The sequence below is a fragment of the Dermacentor albipictus genome, chromosome 1, assembly GCF_038994185.2.
Source record: "Dermacentor albipictus isolate Rhodes 1998 colony chromosome 1, USDA_Dalb.pri_finalv2, whole genome shotgun sequence".
Classification (NCBI taxonomy): Eukaryota; Metazoa; Arthropoda; class Arachnida; order Ixodida; family Ixodidae; genus Dermacentor; species Dermacentor albipictus.
In genome coordinates this window covers 189210300-189233696 of record NC_091821.1, presented here as the reverse complement: position 1 = coordinate 189233696, position 23397 = coordinate 189210300, and the positions used below count along the sequence as shown (strand labels likewise).

Below are 23397 nucleotides of genomic sequence, written 5' to 3'. Positions count from 1 at the left end.
CAGTTTTAACTATGGGACCTCTTTCTGTATACCACTACCTGTATATTATTTTTATGTAATAATAAAAATTGATTGATTGATTGATTGATTGATTGATTGATTGATTGATTGATTGATTGATTGATATTTCAGTGGCACGCCAGAGGACTTAAGTCATGCATGTCGGACCTTCGAAAGTTTGTATTCATGAACCAGTTTCCCATTGTCATCATCTCTGAGCACCTATCTTTTCACGTCAGACTATCCGGTTATGAGTGCTTCATGTCCGCCGCACGTGGAGAATGCAGCATGATTATCGTTTTCATACGATGTAACCTTACTTAAGTTCATCATCCAGTGCCAACTGACCATAAAAACCAGTACACGTGTAACAGTAAAGAAAGACAAGCTCACTTTCACAGTAGTTGGAGCCTACATCTCGCGCTCAAATCGACTGGATTGCGAGCGGTTACGGCGAATCACGACATTGACTCCGCATCATTTGGTGATAACTGGATACTTCAATGCCCTCTACTACCTCTGGGGAAGCGCTAAGATAAACTCGAGGGGCAGAAGATTGCTGTCATTTGCCTCCGAACAAGAGCTGCGTTTGTTAAATGATGGAAGCCTCCCCTTTCTGCGTGGAACTGTCTATTGTACCTGCCTGGACCTCACCTTTGTTTCGCGCTCCTTCACCAAAAAAGTTACGTGGTTTTCAAATATTGAAATATTGATTGAAGGGCTGACGGACTCCAAGTTACCCGGCGTCATCCAATGTATCCACTGGCCGATGTTCAAATCAATTGTGGAAGATGGCTGTTGTGAGGGCTTATCCTCTAGCCTAGAGCGCACTGTAAAAGGTGTCCTAGATGCTGTCACGCATTCGCTTTCGAGAACATCTGCATGCACCGAATACGACATTGAATTAGAGAAGATTCGTACGATACGTCGCCATGCAGAGCGAAGATATTGGCGCACGAAGTCGGTACATGGCTTGAGGTTAGCGAGAAGAACTCAAAAGAAAATTCAGCGTCGCATGGACAAACTCGCATTGCAAAGATGGCTGCCGTTCTGTGAGTCTTTGGGTCCAAGAAAACCTTTGTCTCACATATGGAGAACTATTCGTGGTTTCCGTGGAACCCCCCGGCAACGTCACCCCTTGTATTTATTTATTTATTTATTCATTTATAATACTCCTCAACAGGCACGTACCCAGGGGGGGGGCCCGGGGGGGCCCGGGCCCCCCCCCGAAATCAAATGGCATAGCCCCCCCCCCCTCCCCACCCACGCCACCACTCCTCACACATTCCTAAAGCGCCGCCAGATCAATGTTGAGACTTCGCAGCTGTTCATCGGTCAGCATTATGCTGCCTTTTTCACTCCTTTTAGATGGCGGTAGTTAACGGCACCTCTTGTAATGTGAAGGACAGTTTTCTCGTAGATTCCGCACCCGTGCGATTAACTCGAGATGCGTTCAGTTGTCACCATCTATTCGACCGTCACGAGCATAGCTGTTGCTTTTGTTAGTTCAACCTTCTTTGTTCAGGCTGATCCTGGGACCAGGAGAGGGATGCGGCTGTTGCTCAGCTGGTCTGTCTGTACTCTCATAGAACGAGTTGCGGCCGGAGAAAACGCCAATTGCGTTTAACTTATCCCTTTGCTTCATTGTTTCCTTGAGTTACGGCTCGCCGCGACGCTGACAGATGTCCGGAACCATAAACACGTGATATGGGTTAGATAAGGTGGGAAATAAAATAATGTGAAAGAGCGTCCATCTTGAAAAAACCCTGCAATAACAATTAAACCCATAAGCAAGATGACTGTCGCCCGTTACCTCGTCTGTTTTTCCCTAACTGTATAGCACTTTTCGTGGAAAATTGGCAACTGGAAACAAAAATCGCAAGGAGTTGAGATATTTAGCGATCTACTAAGGGAGAGAGCCAAGGCAACAACCAAACTGCAAGCAAAAGCGAATAATAAAAACGTTAACCGTTGTTTATGAGAACATTTATGGATCAACATCTTTTTATTTAAAAAGGAAGTAGAGAAATCGCCGCCGGAAGTGGAGAACAATTTGAATGACGCTTCTACAGTTACGGTCGAACCGCCTCACGTAGCCACTTCTCTGCTGTGCTTATGTGGGTGTTTTTCTAACCCTTCGCAGTGAGCGCAGTGCGTCTAGAATCGCAGAGTCTTGCGCTCTACGCGGTTGTATGGGACTGGCGGCCGCGCAGCGTTACGCAATTCGCGGAACTGTCAAAGCTGATCAACAAGGCGAAAATAACTGATATTCGAAACTATAACATGAAAAATACTGAAGAAGCCGTAAAAAATGAACGCAGCCTGAAATCAGTAAAAAAGAAACCTGGCGTAGGACAAACCATGATGTATGCACTAAAATATACTAAGGATAATATCATCAGCAATCTCGAAGATATAGTAAAAGCAGCGGAAAAATTCTAAGCTGACCTGTATACAGTACCCAGAGGAGTCACGATAGCTCACTTAGAAACAGTAATGAACAGGATACAGAAACCCTCCTATATCTAGCAATGAGGTCAGAAGGGCCCTGCAAGACATGAAACGGTGAAGAGCGGGAGGATAAGGTGGAATAACAGTCGATTTAATCAAAGATGGAGGAGACATAATGCTTGGAAAACTGGCGGCTCTTTATACGAAGTGTCTATCAACTGCAAGGGTCCCAGAAAACTGGACGAATGCAGACATTATACTAATCCACAAAAAAGGAGACGTTAAAGAATTGAACAATAATGGGACCATTAGCTTGCTCCCAGTATTATATAAAATATTTACCAAAATAATCTCCAATAGAATAAGGTTAACACTGGATTTTGTCAACCAAGGGAACAGGCTGGCTTCAGGAAGAGATACTTTACAATGGATCGCATCCATGTCATCAACCAGGTTATCGCGAAATCTGCAGAGTACAATAAACCTCTCTATGTGGCTTATATATATTACGAAAAGGCATTTGATTCAGTAGAGATACCAGCAATCGTAGAGGCACTACGTAATCAAGGAGTACAGTACGCTTACGTAAAAAGCTTGGAAAATATTGCTACATGCGTGAGGTATTTGTTTGTTTGAACGAGGCGCGTAGGCGCCATCACCCCAGGAAAGAGGAGGAAGAACGAACTGGGCTCGCGCTGTGAATCTAACCGGTCAGCGCTGCAACCGTTGTTGTAAATATAATTTGTAAATAGTTTGTCGTCTTACTGAGTCGTCTTTCGCGTTAGAATATCTACGAGGTTCTACAGCTACCTTAATTCTACACAAGAAAAGCAGGGAGATACCGATAAAGAAAGGGGTCAGACAGGGAGACACAATTTCTCCAAAGCTATTTTCTGCGTGCCTAGAAGAATTCAAGCTATTAAACTGGGAAGGCTTAGGAGTAAAGATCGACGGCAAATATCTCAGCAACCTTCGGTTTGCCGATGACATTGTTCTATTCAACAACAATGCAGACGAGTTACAACAAATGATTGGAGACCTTAACAGAGATAGTGTAAGAGTGGGGTTGAATATTGTTATGCAGAAGATGAAGATAATGATAAATAGCCGGGCAAAGGAACAAGAGAGCAGGATGGCCAGTCGGCCACTATAGACTGTGAAGGAGTACGTTTACCTAGGTCAATTAATCAGAGGGAACCCTGATCATGAGAAGGAAATTCACAGAAGAATAAAAATAGGTTGGATCGCATACGGCAGAGATTGCCAGCTCCTGACTGGAAGCTTACCATTATTATTGAAAAATAAAGTGTGCAATCAGTGCATTTTGCCAGTGCAATATGTCCAGTGCCAATGCATTTTCCAGTGCATTGCCCAGTGCATTTTGCCAGTGCATATGGGGCAGAGACTTGAGAGCAAGTTAAGGACCACGCAAAGAGCGATCGAACGAAGATTGCTAGGCATAACGTTAAGAGAGAAAGAGAGTGGTTTGGATCAAAGAGCGAACGGGTATAGACAATATTCTAATTGACATCAAGAGGAAAAAATGTAGCTGGGCAGGTCATGTAATGCGCCGGTTAGATAACCGTTGGACCATTAGGGTTACAGAATGGGTACCAAGCGAAGGGAAACGCAATCGAGGACGACAAAACACTAGGTGGAGCGATGAAATTAGGAAATTCGCGGGCGCTAGTTGGGATCGGTTGGCGCAGGACAGGGGTAATTGGAGATCGCAGGGAGAGGCCTTCGTCCTGCAGTGGACCTAAATCATGATGATGATGATGATGATGATGATGATGATGATGATGGAGGTGGTGGGCCCCCCCCGAAAAAAAATCCTGGGTACGTGCCTGCTCCTCAATGCCTGATGGCGTTACAGAGAGGAGTGGTGAATCATTAAATAATGTTAGATATAGCAGTCTGAAAGGATGAATCAACCGGATTGCTGGCGACGGAGGCAGGGAGGTGGTTCCATTGGGATGCTGTCTTGGTGAGAAAAGAATTGAAGAAAAGGTTTGTGCGGCAGTACTTGTACCTTGACGTTGTGGTAGATTCGCGATGAAATATGAGGGGGTGATATAAAAAGGTCATTCTTTAATTTTGGGTTAGTATAGCACATTTTATGAAAGGTGCAGCGGTGGCGTAGAGGTAGAACACCCGCCTCGCGTGCAAGAGGTCCGTGGTTCGAATCCCGGTGCCGGCAATTTTCCACCGGATTTAAAAAAAAAATCCGCGTGTTGATAAAATTGCATAAACAGGCCTGGAGTGTGGCCTGATCCCGGTGACCAGAACCGGTAACGCACTCCCTCACCAGAGCAGGATTGGCCACCCTGGTGCAGTACTTGGCCACAACCTCCTATATGAACAACACAATCAAACCCCGGCCCCTCAGTCCCCAGCAGCTGCGAAGCAACTGACCACGGCGGCGGTCAGACCTGCGACGCTGCAGAGGGTGCTAAGAATCACTGGCTCCGGACAGGCCGCCATTGGAATATGAACCTGGCAACGTTTAACGCTAGAACGTTATCTAGTGAGGCGAGTCTAGCAGTGCTATTGGAGGAATTAGAGGGCAGTAAATGGGATATAATAGGGCTCAGTGAAGTTAGGAGGCCAAAAGAAGCATATACAGTGCTAAAAAGCGGGCACGTCCTGTGCTACCGGGGCTTAGCAGAGAGAAGGGAACTAGGCGTCGGATTCCTGATTAATAAGAATATAGCTGGTAACATACAGGAATTCTATAGCATTAACGAGAGGGTGGCAGGTCTTGTTGTGAAACTTAACAAGAGGTACAAAATGAAGATTGTACAGGTCTACGCCCCTACATCCAGTCATGATGACCAGGAAGTCGAAAGCTTCTATGAAGACGTGGAATCGGCGATGGGTAGAGTGAAAACTAAATACACTATACTAATGGGTGACTTTAATGCGAAGGTAGGCAAAAAGCAGGCTGGAGACAAGGCAGTGGGGGAATATGGCAGAGGCACTAGGAATATCAGGGGGGAGTTATTAGTAGAGTTTGCGGAACAGAATAATATGAGGATAATGAATACCTTCTTCCGCAAGCGGGATAGCCGAAAGTGGACGTGGAGGGGCCCGAACGGCGAGACTAGAAATGAAATAGACTTCATACTCTGCGCTAACCCTGGCATCATACAAGATGTGGACGTGCTCGGCAAGGTGCGCTGCAGTGACCACAGGATGGTAAGAACTCGATTTAACCTAGACCTGAGAAGGGAACGGAAGAAACTGGTACATAAGAAGCCGATCAATGAGTTAGCGGTAAGAGGGAAAATAGAGGAATTCCAGATCAAGCTTCAGAACAGGTATTCGGCTTTAACTCAGGAAGAGGACCTTAGTGTTGAAGCAATGAACGACAATCTTGTGGACATCATTAAGGAGTGTGCAATGGAAGTCGGTGGTAACTCCGTTAGGCAGGATACCAGTAAACTATCGCAGGAGACGAAAGATCTCATCAAGAAACGCCAATGTATGAAAGCCTCTAACCCTACAGCCAGAATAGAACTGGCAGAACTTTCGAAGTTAATCAACAAGCGTAAGACAGCTGACATAAGGAAGTATAATATGGATAGAATTGAACATGCTCTCAGGAACGGAGGAAGCCTAAAAACAGTGAAGAAGAAACTAGGAATTGGCAAGAATCAGATGTATGCGTTAAGAGACAAAGCCGGCAATATCATTACTAATATGGATGAGATAGTACAAGTGGCTGAGGAGTTCTATAGAGATTTATACAGTACCAGTGCCACCCACGACAATAATGAAAGAGAAAATAGTCTAGAGGAATTCGAAATCCCACAGGTAACGCCGGAAGAAGTAAAGAAAGCCTTGGGAGATATGCAAAGGGGGAAGGCAGCTGGGGAGGATCAGGTAACTGCAGATTTACTGAAGGATGGTGGGCAGACTGTTCTAGAGAAACTGGCCACCCTGTATACGCAATGCCTCATAACGTCGAGCGTACCGGAATCTTGGAAAAACGCTAACATAATCCTAATCCATAAGAAAGGGGACGCCAAAGACTTGAAAAATTATAGACCGATCAGCTTACTGTCCGTTGCCTACAAACTATTTACTAAGGTAATCGCAAATAGAATCAGGAACACCTTAGACACTGTCAAGCAAAGGACCAGGCAGGATTCCGTAAAGGCTACTCAACAATAGATCATATTCACACTATCAATCAGGTGATAGAGAAATGTGCGGAATACAACCAACCGTTATATATAGCTTTCATTGATTACGAGAAAGCATTTGATTCTGTCGAAACCTCAGCAGTCATGGAGGCATTACGGAATCAGGGTGTAGACGAGCCATATGTAAAAATACTGAAAAATATCTATAGCGGCTCCACAGCCACCGTAGTCCTCCATAAAGAAAGCAACAAAATCCCAATAAAGAAAGGCGTCAGGCAGGGAGATACGATCTCTCCAATGCTATTCACAGCGTGTTTACAGGAGGTATTCAGAGACCTGGATTGGGAAGAAATGGGGATAAGAGTTAATGGAGAATACCTTAGTAACTTGCGATTCGCTGATGATATTGCCTTGCTTAGTAACTCAGGGGACCAACTGCAATGCATGCTCACTGACCTGGAGAGGCAAAGCAGAAGAGTGGGTCTAAAAATTAATCTGCAGAAAACTAAAGTAATGTTTAACAGTCTCGGAAGAGAACAGCAGTTTACAATAGGCAGCGAGGCACTGGAAGTCGTAAAGGAATACATCTACTTAGGGCAGGTAGTGACTGCGGATCCGGATCATGAGACAGAAATAATCAGAAGAATAAGAATGGGCTGGGGTGCGTTTGGCAGGCATTCTCAGATCATGAACAGCAGGTTGCCATTATCCCTCAAAAGAAAAGTGTATAATAGCTGTGTCTTACCAGTACTCGCCTACGGGGCAGAAACCTGGAGGCTTACGAAAAGGGTTCTGCTCAAATTGAGGACGACGCAACGAGCTATGGAAAGAAGAATGATAGGTGTAACGTTAAGGGATAAGAAAAGAGCAGATTGGGTGAGGGAACAAACGCGAGTTAATGACATCTTAGTTGAAATCAAGAAAAAGAAATGGGCATGGGCAGGACATGTAATGAGGAGGGAAGATAACCGATGGTCATTAAGGGTTACGGACTGGATTCCAAGGGAAGGAAAGCGTAGCAGGGGACGGCAGAAAGTTAGGTGGGCGGATGAGATTAAGAAGTTTGCAGGGACGGCATGGCCACAATTAGTACATGACCGGGGTTGTTGGAGAAATACGGGAGAGGCCTTTGCCCTGCAGTGGGCGTAACCAGGCTGATGATGATTTTATGAAAGAGTGATAACCGGGCGAGTTTCCTTCTTGATGATAGGTCTGGCTGATGAAGGCTTGTTTTGATGCCGGATACACTGGCACTGCGGGAATAATTGGATACAATGAAGCGTGCAGAGCGGCTCTAAATGGCTTCAAGTAAGTATGTTAGCTGTGCTGTAGGTGGTTCTCAAATTGACGAAGCATACTCTAGTTTAGACCTTATACTAATGTTTTATATAATGCAAGTTTTAAGGAAGAGGGTGCGCGAGAAAAATTGCGACGTAAAAAACCTAGAGTTCAATTGGCAGAGTTTGTCACGTATTCAGTGTGAGTTTGCCATGACAGATTGTTCGTAATGTCAACACCGAAATATTTATAGGAAGTGACACAGGACAGAGTAGAGTTGTTAATTTTGTATGAAGATGTAGAAACAGCACTACCGCTAGAAAATTTGATCATTTTGCATTTGTTGATAGTTAATTTCATTAACCACTGGTTACACTACGAAGAAATGGTGTTAAGGTCAGATTGAAGCAAAAAGGAATCATCTGGGTTAGTTATTTCCCGATAAATAACACAGTCATCAGCAAAAATACGGATGTTAGACGTCAATTTATCCGGCAGATCGTTAATGTAAATAAGAAATAAAAGAGGCGCAAGGACTGAGCCTTGTGGCACACCGGAAGTTACGAAAGAGGTTGGTTAATCAGAATTTTTAACGGATACGAACTGAGTTCGTTTGTCGAGAAAGTATTCAGTCCACTTACACACAATGGGAAGACGACGAAGGCGCTTCTGTGTGTACGTATGCGAAACGGGGTCCGCTATCTTGTGCTGTTTCGCCAGGTTCCCTTGGTCCAAGGAAGGAACCGATTGCATCTTCACGTTCAACAAGTCAAGCGGCCTCGACGGACACCGCTCCCACCTCGGTACGTCGAATTTTGACCGCTTTCTCGCCTGAAAACCGCCGTTAGGCATAGCTCCTGTCTGAAGTGGTCGGGGCCGGACCGGCCCACGACGCCACGCCAACATGGAAGTCGTCGTGGAGGGGACGCCCATCACCCCCGAAGACCTAGCAGATAAAGGATGGCGCACGCTGCAGCGCGACAAACGTGCCCAATGCAAGTCAGCGATAAGTTCGCCCCGCGAGAAGGCGAGCACGGCCGGAGTCGTTGTTAGGCCTAACCCGGCGCGACGTCCCAAGCACCCGAGGGAGCCCCCTATCCCTCCGCACTACTTCAAAGTGGTGTTGCGAATCAGCGGTGGTTTTAATGTGTCCGGACAACGCCCATCAGCCGTCGTGGAGGCATTGTGTGTTTCCACGGGACTGTCAAAGCAAGCTTGCGGCAAGGACATGGTACGTTTGGACGCCGTCGGTAACTTCGTTGTCGTGGGTACCGAGGATGGGGACCGAGCCGACAGTTACGCGAAGCTATCGACGCTAAAGGTGGGAAGTCAAACCTATCCGATTAATGCTTACTTCCCAACTGAAGATCAAGGGAAGGGCATTATTCGCCAAATTCCTCCGCACCACACCCAACAGCAAATTCAGGAGAATCTGTCCGAGAGCGGCATAAATCCCGACATAGTGGGGTTCCGCCGTCTAGGCGAGTCCGAAACCGTCCTGCTGGTCTACAGGAGACAGGAAGTTCCTCATTACGTCATGTACGGCGGGGCATGGCACCGATGCAATTTATTTCGGCGCAGAGTACAAGCCTGCTTGATTTGCTACCAGACCGGGCATCGAGAAGACGTCTGTCCGAATCGAGGCACGACCAAGAAGTGTAGAGAATGCGGAGCACCCGACACGACCGACGGGCACGAGTGCACGCCACATTGTCTATTGTGCGGCAAGAGCCACGTCACGGGAAGCCGGGAGTGCCGGAAGAAGTTTGAGACCCCTTTCATCATCCGCCAGCGCCGACGCCAGCGCCGCGATCGGCAGGCTCGAGAGCGGGAAGAGCAGCTTCACTCACCGCAGCCACGGGGCGACGACCATCGCAGCTGGTCTAGGGAGAGGCACTCGTCGTCAGTCTCCTTCGCGAATGGGGAGTCGACCGGTGACGGCGGCACCATGGCCGGAAGACGTCGGTCAAGCAGCCGGGGTCGGAGCCGGAGCCGAGGTCGGAGCAGGAGCCGCTGCGGCCGGTCGAGATCGCGGAGCGCCCTGAGGCAGCAGCCGGGGAGCCAAGCCAACCCTGGAGGCCGGGGCCAACAGCAGCATCAGCAACGAAACCAACAAGGAGCCCAATCACAGGTGACGCCCCAAAGAAACTGGGCCAGCATAGTGGCAGGGAGGGGGAGCGAGGTGCATCCCGAAATAGTTACACTTGACACAGTTAAGAGTCTACAGCAAACCATCCAAAACATGCAGACAAAAATCGCACAACAGGATACAAAGATCCGCACCTACGAGAGGGGTTGCTTCCCACAACCAATGGACAGGGACCGACACCCTAGCACGGCAACTAGCGCCCTATCAGTTCCCTCACCGACTTCGGTGCCTATTAGCATACCAACAACTACCGAAAGTGAAGAGTCCGTTATGGACTCCCAGGGTCCACCGAACAAACGAAAAGCCAGCCTCATTCACAGGACTCCCACTACAGCCCCAATTGAGGACGCAGACCTAATGAAACGCGTAGAGCAACACGTTGAACGCGCGGTCAAGGCGGCCATGGACGCCATCCTTCCTGCGATTTTTGAACGCTTCCAGCAGTTAGAGAACCGCATGACGGCACTCGAACAGCACCACAACACGCTAGCCGCACAGGTCGCACAAATCGCACAATACATCCCAAAATTAGCGCCCGTCCAGCCGGAGCAGACTCTCCCTCACCCCGCGGTCGTTCCTCAGGTGGCACCCGTCAGCGCAGCGGCGGTCCTCCGCCCTTCCCGCCTGGACCTGGCCGTCCACACACTCCCCAACAATCAACATGGCTGTAACAACCAATAGCACCTATCACGTTTGGCAGTGGAACTGCCACGGATTCAAAAAGAAGAAGGCCAACCTTCACCAGCATGTTAATAACACGGCACAGCAAGAATCATACAAACCTGATATCATAGCGCTACAAGAAGTCAACATGGAAGCCGGCCTCTCCTCTTACCGGGCTTTCCATTGCCGTAACAACTCCAAGAAAGTCACTACGCTCGTTCGCCGAGAGCAGGTGACGGCGATCCACGACATCGAAACTTCTCCCCCCTCGGGCATCCCCCACGTTTTCGTGGAGATCATCCCAACGCGCACGTCAGATCCCAGCCTATTCATCCTCAACGTATACGTCGCCCCGCATGCAGACCCGAAGCTCGATGCGATTTTTCGCTCGGCCCTCAAAGTCAGCCGCGACTGCCCCCTGCTCATCGTTGGGGACTTCAACGCCGGTACTCTGTGGGGATACCTGGGCGACACCCGCAAGGGTAGACATCTAGCAGAAGCCGCGCAAGAGCTGGGCCTCACGCTAATCAACGATACTACCACCCGCACCAGAATCGGCAGCCGAGGTCAGGTAGACAATAACCCTGACCTGACGTTCGTCGTCCACTCGCAAGACTATGCCTGGACAAACACCGGCGAAACTCTGGCAAGCGACCACTGTATCCTTCACACGGAAATCTATGCACGCGGCAAGCGTCGGCGGAAGCATCGCTTCTCGGTTACAAACTGGGACAAATTCCGCGAGTCCAGAAGAATGCGAGCCAATGAGGGACCCATCGCCAATATCTCATCCTGGATGAGCCAACTCCTGGCCGACGTGGAAGAGCATACGGAACATCTTGACCCGGAGGACGCCCCGGAAACCACCAACGTCGAAAGCAGGCTGCTCCACATGTGGCAGGCAAGATCGAGCATGCTCCGGCGTTGGCAACAGCAGGGGAAAGATAACCAAGCCCTAAAAGAAAGAATCACTCGACTCGACGCAGAGATCTCCGATCACGCGACCGAGGTCACCCGGCAGCAATGGTACCAAATATGTGATCGCATGAGGGGACGCCTCAGCGCAGCCCGGACGTGGCACCTTCTACGCCACCTCCTGGATCCGGACACCACCAGGGTCGAAGGCAGAAGAAACATGGCCAAGTTAATCCACAGGCATGCTCAGGACCCGGGGACATTCCTGGCAGAGATGCGAGACAAGTACATCGGCCCGCAACTCAAGACACCGTTACCTGCGGCCTACCAGGGGCGGCCGAACGCGCACATAGACGAAGACATTACGTTCGCTGAGGTGTCGGCAGCCGCCTACAAGCTGCGGACGAACTCGGCGCCGGGTTCGGACCTCGTTACCAACAAGATGCTACGCAACCTGGACGAGGCCGCAATGGAGCAGCTCACAGAGTTCATGAACGAATGCTGGAAGACGGGCGTCATCCCGGAAGAGTGGAAGACGTCAACGATCGTCTTTATACCAAAACCAGGCAAACCACTCAATGCGGACAACCTCAGGCCGATTTCACTGACATCATGCGTCGGCAAACTGATGGAGCACGTGGTCCTAGACCGTCTCAATGAACACGTAGAAGATGTGCTCCTTCAGGTAAAAAGGCAGGTGATGCAACCCGAAAGTCCGGCGGACGCTCGCCAATTCCGGTGCCTCCTGGGCCTCGACCTGAAGAAGGCCTTCGACAATGTCGCCCACGCAGCGGTGCTCGAGGGCCTGACCCAACTGGGTGTCGGAAACCGAGCGTACCAATACGTCCGAAACTTTCTCACCGACCGGAAGTGCCGGATCAAAGTCGGCGAACATGAAACTGAATTTATAGAGCTGGGGAGCCGAGGCACGCCGCAGGGATCAGTCATCTCCCCTTTTCTCTTTAACGCGGCGATGCGCGGGCTCCCGGAACTGCTGTGCTCTATCCCTGGGCTTCACCACAGCCTCTACGCTGACGACGTGACGTTATGGGCATCGGCGGATGATCCACAAGCTCTTCTAGAGATCATGCAACGCGGCATCGACGTCGTACAAGCTTATGCGGAGTCAAGGGGCCTGACGTGCTCACCGGAAAAATCCGAATACCTCCTGATCAAGCCCAGCAGAAGTAGCTGTCCCAGGGGATTACCACGGAGAAGGCGCTTCCTTGAGCTTAAAGGGACCCTGAAACGATTTTGGCGATTTTCTACAAACGTACTGAGTCGTTAGAGTAGGTTCTTCTGATCATTAATTGATGCATCTAAGTGCTCTGCGTAAAGCGTATAATTTATTATAAGGTTTTAAAAATACACATCGCTGCCGATCGCAGCGCACTACTCGGCGGAATTTTAAGCCGCCCCTACCCATATGATGCAAATAACCCATATTACGTCACATGGGCGAGCTATCTGATTGGCTGACCAGGGCGCGTGGTCGATAATTTTTCCAACTTTATGGTGAACAAATGATGCTCGTAATAGTTGGAATGTTAGTTACTTTGTTTTTGTAAAAAGAAAATAACTTAAAGAGAATACACAAGAATAGTTTTTTAGTACACTTCAGCACTTCCGGCACACAGCAAGTGTCCTCTGTTTGTGTTACAACGTACTCCATTTTGACGAGAGCTCCGCGGTCAATATTATATTTCAATATTTTGGTTAGAGCAATATTAGCGCTTTGTTTGACTGCTTAAGTGCTGCGCCAGCAAGTGTCTGGACCGTGCAGACCGATCAGGCTGCTCACGTACGTCTACGCTAAAGTTCCTTCATCAGCTTGAGTTTATGCCTCCAGTCATTTGCCGAAATGACCAGCTTGCCTGTTTTTAGCGGAGTACCGGACACGTTCGGCGCTACGACAGAATGCTCGCAACGCACGCTGCTTCGATAGCTCTCGGTCAACGGCCAAGCGGCTAGCGGAGAGGTCTCGCGCGGGACGGGGCGTGCTCCTAAACAACCGGAAGTGAGCGATGTGACGTCGCATCGTGACACTGAACCAGTGAAGGCGGAGCTTAGCGCCGCTCGCTCGGCGAGCGAGTTGAGGAGGAAAAGCATAGCTAGGGAGGAGGGTAACTTCTAATCGCTTGCAGCTCCATTAATACGTAACGCTTCACTTAAATTGTGGTGCGAATGTTCTACTTAAGCTGTACCCTACGCGCCTTCAAAATTTGTCCGAACCGTTTCAGGGGCGCTTTAAAGTCGGAGAACTTACCATCCCGGAGCGCCCCAGTATCAAAATATTGGGGCTAGACTTTCAGAACACGCTGCGCTGCGGGCTCATGTTAAAGAAACTCCAGCGGGCGACCAACTACACACTACAGCTCATTCGCCGGGTGGCTAATCGGCACCACGGCATGGGCGAGGGCGATTTGCTTCGACTTGTGCAGGCATACATAACCAGCAGAACCATGTACTCGACACCATATGTCAAACTCGCAGCCACAGATTTAGCCAAATTAAACACCATGATCCGACGAAGCACAAAGGCAGCCTTGGGCCTTCCGGACCACGCGGCCACCGCAAGGCTAGAGGCCTTAGGCATGCATAACACGATCGAGGAGCTCTTAGACGCTCACCACACAGCCCAAGTCCGTCGTCTCTCGCTAACCCCGGCTGGCCGCACAGTCCTCCGGAAGCTCAGTCTCGAGGCTATCGCCGAGGTTACAGAGTACGTTACGATTCCACGAAATGTCAGGGGGCATATTTATGCCCCACCTCTACCCCGCAACATGGACCCCGAGTTCCATCAGGGCCGTCGGCAGGCCTGTAGTGAAGCCATTTGGCGACGCTATGGCTTGCAAGATGGAGTGGTCTACATAGACGCAGCCAGACACCCTCGCGGCGACCTCATGACTGAGGTGGTAGCTGATCACAGCGGAGGACTGATAGAACATACAATAATCACGGCTGGCCGAGTGGTGGAAGCGGAGGAAACCGCGAATTGCCATGGCCATGCATGCGGACGCGAATACCGTCATCAGCGACAGCAAGCAGGCCATCGGCAATTTCGTCCGTGGTAGAATTTGCAAACAGGCGTACCATGTCCTCACACGACGCCCCCTAAGCGGCTTGAAAACCCTCGTGTGGACCCCCGCTCACGCGGCTGTGCCCGGCAACGCGTCGGCTCACAGTTTGGCTCGAGATCTCGCGTGCCGAGCCTCGTCCGCGGATGCGGACGGCGTGAATGAGGAGGAGAGACACGAGGAACCCTGCGAGACTTATTATGAAATAGCCCATCGGTATCGCTTGAGGCGTCGCGTGCTCCCACCACCGGCCAAGCAGCTCGACAAAACGCAAGCGGTCGCGTTTCGGCGACTTCAGACAAATACATACCCACACCCAAAATACATTAACAAAATCACAGGGGGCAGGGAAAGCGACAAATGTAGGCTCTGTTCAGAAACAGGAACACTCACACACATAATGTGGGAATGCACCTCGCTCCCGTTCTCTCATCCCCCCGTCAGCAGCGAGACTGACTGGACAGCCTGGCTCAGTTCCGGGGACGTCGACCGACAACTTGAACTGGTGGACTGGGCGGAAAAGGCCAAGCAGGCCCAGGGCCTTACTTGAGCCCTAACACTCAGCCACGTGCCTCTTTACCCTTCCCCCTTTCAATAAAGTTTATCACCACCACCACCTACATACAATCAATAGAAGAACCTCGGTCTAGAGATGAAAACAGGTCATTAGTAAACATGACTAACTGTGTCTCACATGAAAAATTTTTTTTCGGAGACCATGCTGATACTTACTAAAAAAGTTGGTAGATTCATGGAAAAGCACGAGATTAGAGAAAATTATGTGTTCCAGAAGTTTCCCGGAAATGCTGGTTAACGAGATGGGTATGTAGTTGATAGCGCATGAAGGGTTACCTTGTTTTGGAGTAGGCACCACCTTCTCCGACATCCAGTCGTTTGGCAGCACACCGCATTCTAAGGACTGCTTGACAGTTTACATAAAAAAGTAAGTGAGTAAGTAAGTGTAAGTGGGTTACAGTGCATTTAAAAAACTGAGCAGTTATTTCATCAGGGCCGGGTGCAGATACCTTTAGATTCTCTATGAGTTTTGTTATTCCAACCCAATCAATGATTATGGGATCCATCGTGGGAAACAAGGGGCTATTAAATACGGGTCATGAAAAAGGCTGATCGTCAGAAAACGAACATTTAAATACGTTATGCAGAGCAACACAGCACATATCAGATGGTATGACGTTCCCCGTTTCATTCGATAGTTGGATATCTTGTTTCGGTTTAGCGCTAACCACTTCCCAAAATTTACGCGGTTTATTTCGAAGCAGAGAAGGAAGAGTGCTTGAAAAGGAATTGCGCTCGGCCGTTTCAAGTTCACGCTTGTAATCAGAGACGCAATTTTGATAAGCTGCCCAGCGTTCAGCGTTATCCCCTGATACTGCTTTTCTGTAAATTATTGTTCTCTTGTTTCGTAGACGGCTGAGCAGTGGAGTGAACCAAGGAGAGCGAAACTTGGAATGAATTTTACGCAAAGGCACATATTTCTCGGTAAGGGAAAACATTCTTGTTTTATAAGTTGCCTAGTTCTCTTCTACAATATTATACGTGTAGAAGCGCAGGAACGATTCGCAAAAAGATTGCATTTCGACGTCAAGAGCGGCGCTATTCTCTCCAGCATATTCTCTTATGATTTTGCTGTGCTGTGGCGCTCGCTCGAAAGGAAAGTTGCAAAGAAAGTGAAGGATACAATGGTCGCTTACCCAGGCAAATATGTAAATGCTGAAAACACATCTGGGATTGAAGTAAGGGCTAGATCTAGCACGTTTGATGAGGTAGTAGTAACTTGCGTAGGTTCTTTTACTAATTGGGTTAAATTGAAATCATGACAGAGACTAACAAAATCAGACCTTTCATTAGTATGCGTACAAATAAAGGCATGGCTGCTATCCCACAAAATATCTGGGAAATTAAAATCACCTAAAACTAGAAGGGGAGAATTTGGGTATCGTATAAGAATGTTATTAAAAGCGTCAAATAAAGAATCACAGAACGTCGAACAAGATTGAGGTGCACGGTAACAGGCACAAATAATTACTTCGTGACGTCCGAAACGAACGCATGTGCACACAATTTCTAGTGGATATATGACTGAAATAACTTGACAGAAATGACGCGTTGATACTGCAATAAGCACACTACCGCCTTTTCTTCCGCTTCGATCAGATCTGAAGAATTTATAATCATTGTGACAGTGTAAAATTTCATTGTCAGCGATTTTACTTGAAAGCCAAGTTTCTGTCAGTACAACCACATCTGCAGCACAATCATCAATGATAGAAGACAAACCATCTCGTTTGTGAATGACACTTCTAATGTTTGTAAAGACAAAAGAAATGTTGCCCACGGTAGGCACGCCCCTCTTAGAATACTTGTGCTATCTCTCTGGCGGGTTATCCTGCCCTGACGTAGAAGCAATTGACGAAAGCGGAGAACGATCTGCAATCTGGGGAAATTTAGTACACAGTATTGGTTTGCGAGGAGTACATGAAGCATTTTTTGTTGATGTACATCCTATTGTGTCGCAAGGAAAAGGGCTGTCCGCTTGCCTTGCCATACTCGGTAAGTTTCTTTCGGCAATTACGGGTTGCCTTGCAGAAGTCTGCAGAAATGCTTGCACCTGATCCTTTAGGTTCGCCCTTATTAGAAAATATAGCATCTTTTGTTTTAAAGCTTGTAAACTTTGCAATTATTGGTCGACATTTAGCAGCTACGTATGCTCCTAATCTATGGGCTTGAGATATGCTGTCAGATGACAACTGCGTACCTAAGCTACTGCATAGAAGAGCTTTAACATATTCTTCCGATTGAGTCCAGGATTCACTTGACGAGTCAGCAAGACCGTAAAAAATTAGGTTCTCCCTACGTGCGCGGTCTTCAAAATCGTCTAGCCTGCTCCGAAGTTCGGCACCTTCTTCACGAGCTGTGTCCGCAACTACTTCTTGCAGGTCATTAGTTTGGCCCTCATCTCAATTGTTTACGCGGTCCTCTACGATGGCAAGTCTAGCGTACGTTAATGTCAGACACAGTTTCTTCTAGGGCAATTTGACTTTCTTTGACGTCGTCAAGCATTATCTTTAGTTCATCATGACGCGAGTCAACATGTGCAACAATAATTTTAACAACAACTGCTAACTCCGGTGGTACATTCAGGTCATCAGGTCCAGGGTCTTCTTCTATGTCCCCACACAACATTAGCAGTTTGATAACGTTGAAACAATCAGAAGTAATGGTGGGCATGGTAGGAGCAGCAGAAACACGTTGTTCGATTTTTTACAATAATAAGAAGGAGCTTCACAAACCTGCACCAAGAAAAGGAACGGGTTTATGGCCGGCTGCATCCCTGCTGCTCCAACATGCCCACTGGAAGGTTCAGCCAGCAGCTGGCGTTTTAAATAGTCGGGTGGGTGTGATGGCACTGACGATAGTGAAGCATCAATATGAAGAAGCATGAGCTCGTGCGTAGATGAACATTTCCGGTATCGCGCATCGAGCATTAGACGCCAAAGCAGGACATTGGGTGTCTGACGATGCATCAGATATGGATGACGCCATTCCGGTTCCGTGAGGTTGGTCCGGCGACGCAGTTGCGCAGTGCAAAGCTGAAAGCGTCACAGCAAGTCGGCTGGTCACCATCGGGCAGCTGGTCCATCCCGATGCAAGTGCAGCGAACTGCACCCAGAAAAGGAACGCGTTTATGGCCGGCAGCATCCCTGCTGCTTCAACATGCCCACTCAAGTCTTTGGCCATTTACCAACAATGCAGAGAGATTGACATCGCTGACGATTTCTGCAGGAGGGTTGCTGGCGAAACTATTATCGCTGGAACATTAACGCTCGCTCCCTCACCGATTTCACGCGACCCCCGCGTGGACGGTTCTTTCACTATGGACGAACTTGAAGCTGTACTTGCCTTGTGCAAGCATCCATCATCACCAGGACCCGATGGTATAACTTATCGTGCCCTATGTAATCTTGGCGAAAAGGCTGGGAAAGTGCTTCTCCACTTGTTCAACAGCTCCTGGCAGACAGGCGTGGTTTCACAGGAATGGAAGACCATTCGCCTAATTCCACTGCTCAAGCCTGGCAAGTCGCCTGTAGATATTGCATCATACCGACCGACTGCGCTTGCCAGCTGCATCGGCAAACTAATGGAGAGAATGGCTCTAGCACGATTAGAATTATACCTCAAACGTCACGAGGTATATCCAGACGCAACGGCAGGTTTCAGGCGTGGCTGTTCTTCCATAGACAACGTTATCGACTTGGTGACGCACGCCGAGCACCAGAGATCCTGCAAACGATTATTTGCTGCCCTGTTTCTGAATGTTAAGGGAGCGTACGATAATGTAACGTGCGAAACGATCTTCAGCAGGTTAGAGGCAGTAGGACTTGGCGGAAAAATCTACTTCTGGATTAGTAGCTATCTACATAAGAGATCCTTTCTCATACTTACCGAGGATGGCCCAACCTCCCAGCATTACAGTAACCATGGGGTGCCTCAGTGCGGAGTACTTATCCTAACACTCTTCAACAGAACACTCATTGGACTCGCCGACATTATTCCATGTACCGTTAGGCTCTCCATCTATGCCGACGACATCTGTATTTGGACGATGGGTGTGACGCGACAGCAGCTTCGCACGCGGCTTCAGAAGGCAGCCACTTTAACATCATCCTACCTTCGAGAACAAGGACTTCAAATATCATGTGAAAAGAGTGCCGTGGTGGAACTTACCAGGAAACCAACGTCTCCACACGTGATATCTGTCCACGGAAAGCTGATCTCGTACAGCACAAGTCACAGATTCTGGGGGGTGGTTATTGACAGAAATCTCTCCTGGACACCTCATGTGAATTATGTGAAAAAACGACTGACGGGAATTTGCCATATGTTTAGGTTCCTAGCAGGAAAGACCTGGGGGAGTGTGAATACAATTCATACTGCAACTGTACAGGGTCCTCTTTATTGGATTCCGGTGGTATAGCCTACCGGTCATCTATAACACCGGCAGAACTAACATAAACACAATCCAAGGTATCCAAGCCCAAGCCCGCGATAGGTCTTGGTCTACCGCGGAGCACGTCAACGGCAGAAGCTATTGCAATCGCTCAAGATTACACTATCGGAACGCACATTACTATTGAAACAATGCGTGTGCAGATAAGGCACTTCGCCCGGATCCCCATCCACCACCTCGAAAGTGTGCCTGTAGAAAGGCCTCACGCGACACTCAGTGCAACTGTCTTCGCGCATCGTGCCTCTCTCAAGCCAGGTTACGCACCTGCGATAAAACCTTCGATTCTTCCATGGTGTGTGAGCCGTACTCAAGTAAACCTTACAATCCCAGGACTTCAGAAAAAGTCGGACTTGCCGTCATAAGCACCCAAGCAACTTACTTTGCGTCTCTTGGACGCGAAATATAGCGACTGCATACACGTCTACACTGATGGCTCAACTAACTCAACCAGTTCCGGTGGCGCTGCAGCTATACCAACAAGGAGAATAACCCAATGGTTACAGACTTCCCATATCACTACGTCTACAGCTGGAGAGCTCGCGGCTCTCCGCGATGCGCTTCATGTGATCAGCACAGAGAGTCCTGAAAAATGGGCAGTCTTCTGCGATTCAAGGCCGGCCTTACAATGTCTACAATCATTTCTCCAACATGAAACTCATGATCAATTGACGTGCCAAATCGTGGAACTCATCCATCAGTTGAGAGATAAAGGCCACGATATCACTTTTCAATGGATACCAGGCCATTGCGGTATCATAGGAAATGATGACGCAGATAAGGCAGCTCGGACGTCAAACCAAGAAGACCACTGCGTCCCCATTCCTCTCTCAAGGACAGACGCTGCGAGACAGCTTTGATTTCTAGCATGCACTCTCTCGTTAGCTCAGTGGAACACCGTACATACAAGGTGCACCAGACTACACAGACTCAACCCTTTGCTGAAACTGAGACCTCTGGCCGGGCGGCAGTGACGCGAAGTGTCTCTTCTATGTCGGTTGTGGTTCGGAGTTGCCTTCACGAAAGCTTATTCAGCACTCATTGGAATGGCTGACAGTCCTGCATGGGATGTCTGCGGCTGCGAGGAGAGCATTGACCACCTATTGCGCCACTGTCCTCAGTTTTAGGCACAAAGACAATCTATGACCAACGCATTCAGGAAACTTGATGATTATCTGCTGATGAACAGACAATACTAGAACACCGTCCCCACCGATCATCGGGTCAGAAGGCAGTAAAGGCACTTCTTTCTGAGAGCGTCTGGCTTGTGCGAGCGCCTTGACTCTGTAGTGCTGTTCGTGGACGTCTCTCTGCCCCCATCTTTCTCTTTCTCTCCCTTCTTTCTATTCCCCTAGTCCCTTCCCCCTGCGCAGGGTAGCCAACCGGACTCTTGACTGGTTAGAACAATTGCCTTCCTTTATCTCCCTCTATTTTCTATTCCAATTCTGCAATCAGCCATCCACGATTGGTCAAAAAGGTTTCGGGCCACCCCAGATCACCTGTCTTTCACGCTCCTCCACGAAAACCGCGAAAACGTCCCAAATGATATGATATGTACGCACTAACTATGCACGATTACACCGGACGAAAAAAAATTATTACTTCTGATTCGATTTTTTTTTCACCATTAGCCTTGTGCTATTGATAAAATGTTTTCGGACTGCATCCACTTCGCCTGTCTGTCATGCGACGTCACAAAACAGCGAAAACTCAACGCGTCAAAGTGACGTGTACGCATTAAAAATGCATTAATATGCTGAACAAAACTGATTTTTTTTCTGAATAGCCGCAGGCCGCCTCGTTCTGTAAGGAATAAAAGATGGCTACCGCCGATCGCTCAGACACTGGCTACTCGCACATGCCGAAGAGCATGGGTTTATTTGCGTACAATAAAGCTTTTTGCGTGGCCATGTAACATGTTCGAGCACTTTCGGCACGTTTACGACCTCGCTCTACCAACTCTTCTTTGCTGAGGATCCGTTTTAGCGGTATCCTTAACTTTCCGTTGCATGCCACCACGATTTTCAACCAGCCACCTCAAGCTAAGTAAGGGAAAGCGAGCCAATGTGCACTCTTAGGCAAAGAGTGTGCACATGTAAGCGGACAGCGACCATCCTAAGTCTCGTTCCAATTACCACAAAGACGTCAAAGTAGACAGCTTCGCAAAGACAGTATCGAAATCAATAACGATGCAGGCTACTTTCCTGTCCAAACAAGACTGGGACTGAGCAGGACGCTTGGAAAGTCGACAGGAAGATCGTCTGCGCACAAGAAAACTAGACACACTTTCCTGCGTCCTTAAAGCAAGTAACTTCACGTTTTTCATAGATTCCAGGTACAAATACATAAAATACAGATATAATGCGTGCTTTTCTAAACTTTCTGTTGTCGCCGCGAGGTGGCGCCACGTCGCAGAAGCTTCTTTCACACGTCTTCCGAACGCTTCGAAACACGTTCCATTATATTGCCTTGAAGCTGTCTCGGCTGTCTCATTAGCTGTCCACGTAGACTGTCCCTGATGCTGGCCAGAATTGGAACGCACCCTTGGTGTCACGAATATGCGCGGTCGCCATGAGTCTTGCGCGGGGCCACGACCCGCAAAGCACGCATGTAATGGAGCTACAGCCTGCGAAGGAGCCAGTATTGGATGAAGCCACGGAATACAGGTGTATGTTATTCGGAAGACGTTAGAAGAGCGAGAGCGACCGGCCGAGACGCGTACTAGTTCTAAACAGCACGAAGCGCGGTGGGGACGCTATGAATGGTCACGTCACCACTTCGACGCCAGGCAAAACACTTCGACCGAAGCGTTCGAAACCGAAGGTGATGCCCAAATTCGGTACAGAAGACGCTGTTGCAGTCGTGAAACCTAAAAGAACATTCAATTTGTCAAATTTCAAGGGCAGTAATCAAATCGGAGAAGGTATACATGTTGGTGATATACCGGGGTCCCGTGCACGTCGCAGGCACTCTCTATTTGGCTGGCGTTGGATCAGAAGATAATTATTTTTGGAATTCAAGACGCACTGCTTATTCGGCACGTCCTCGCAATGGGTAGTCCGCGGATTGGCGGCCAATTGCAAGCGGTACAAATAACCTCAAGATGATGGAGAACACGTACGTGCCGTGGACTAATTCAAGTGGATCCGAAGGTGTCGGAAGTGGATACTGCTGGAGCTCTCTACTCGCCAGACATCCCGGTGGTGGGTGTGAGGAAGCTAGGACAGTCGAACGGACGGTGATTACGTTCGATGGCTACAAAGTGCAGTTAAACGTCGACACCAGCTTGTACCTTATGTGGAGCAGTGGGACATAGGGCGGATGTCTACATTAATCCGCGGAATGATCGCTGCCGGGCCTGCGGAACGGTCCCCCCAGAGGAGGGGCACTATAGTGCCAGCCCCAATGCCTAGTCTGCAGGGGGCCCCATCTCAAACGCTCCGCTGACTGCACCCGGAAATGCAGGAATGGTGCGGGAGCCGGGCGAAAGCCTGACGGAAGAAAATCCGGCAACAATTGCGTCACGCCAGAGGGGCCCAAAGGGATTCGGCGCCTAGACCGCAAGCTCGGAAGCGGTTGGCGACTCCATCGCCGCTTCCCTAAACGAGGGCCGCAACTGGGGCCTGCCGGCAGGGGCCTCACGGAAGCGGTCGTCCAGCTGACAATCAAAATTGGAGGAGCCAGAGCTGC

At 48.9% G+C, this 23397-nt stretch overlaps 1 protein-coding gene across 1 annotated transcript; it reads right to left on the bottom strand.

Moving 5' to 3' along the window:
- Positions 1–8732: 8732 nt before the first annotated feature.
- Positions 8733–18093, bottom strand: LOC139056158 (uncharacterized). The gene is made up of 3 exons (XM_070534111.1): positions 17993–18093; positions 15534–15603; positions 8733–9949 (listed from the first exon to the last, which is right to left on the bottom strand). The coding sequence occupies exons 1-3, from the start codon at positions 18029–18031 to the stop codon at positions 9720–9722; spliced, it is 339 nt and encodes a 112-aa protein (XP_070390212.1). The 5' UTR covers positions 18032–18093; the 3' UTR covers positions 8733–9719.
- Between the last annotated feature and the right edge of the window lie 5304 nt (positions 18094–23397).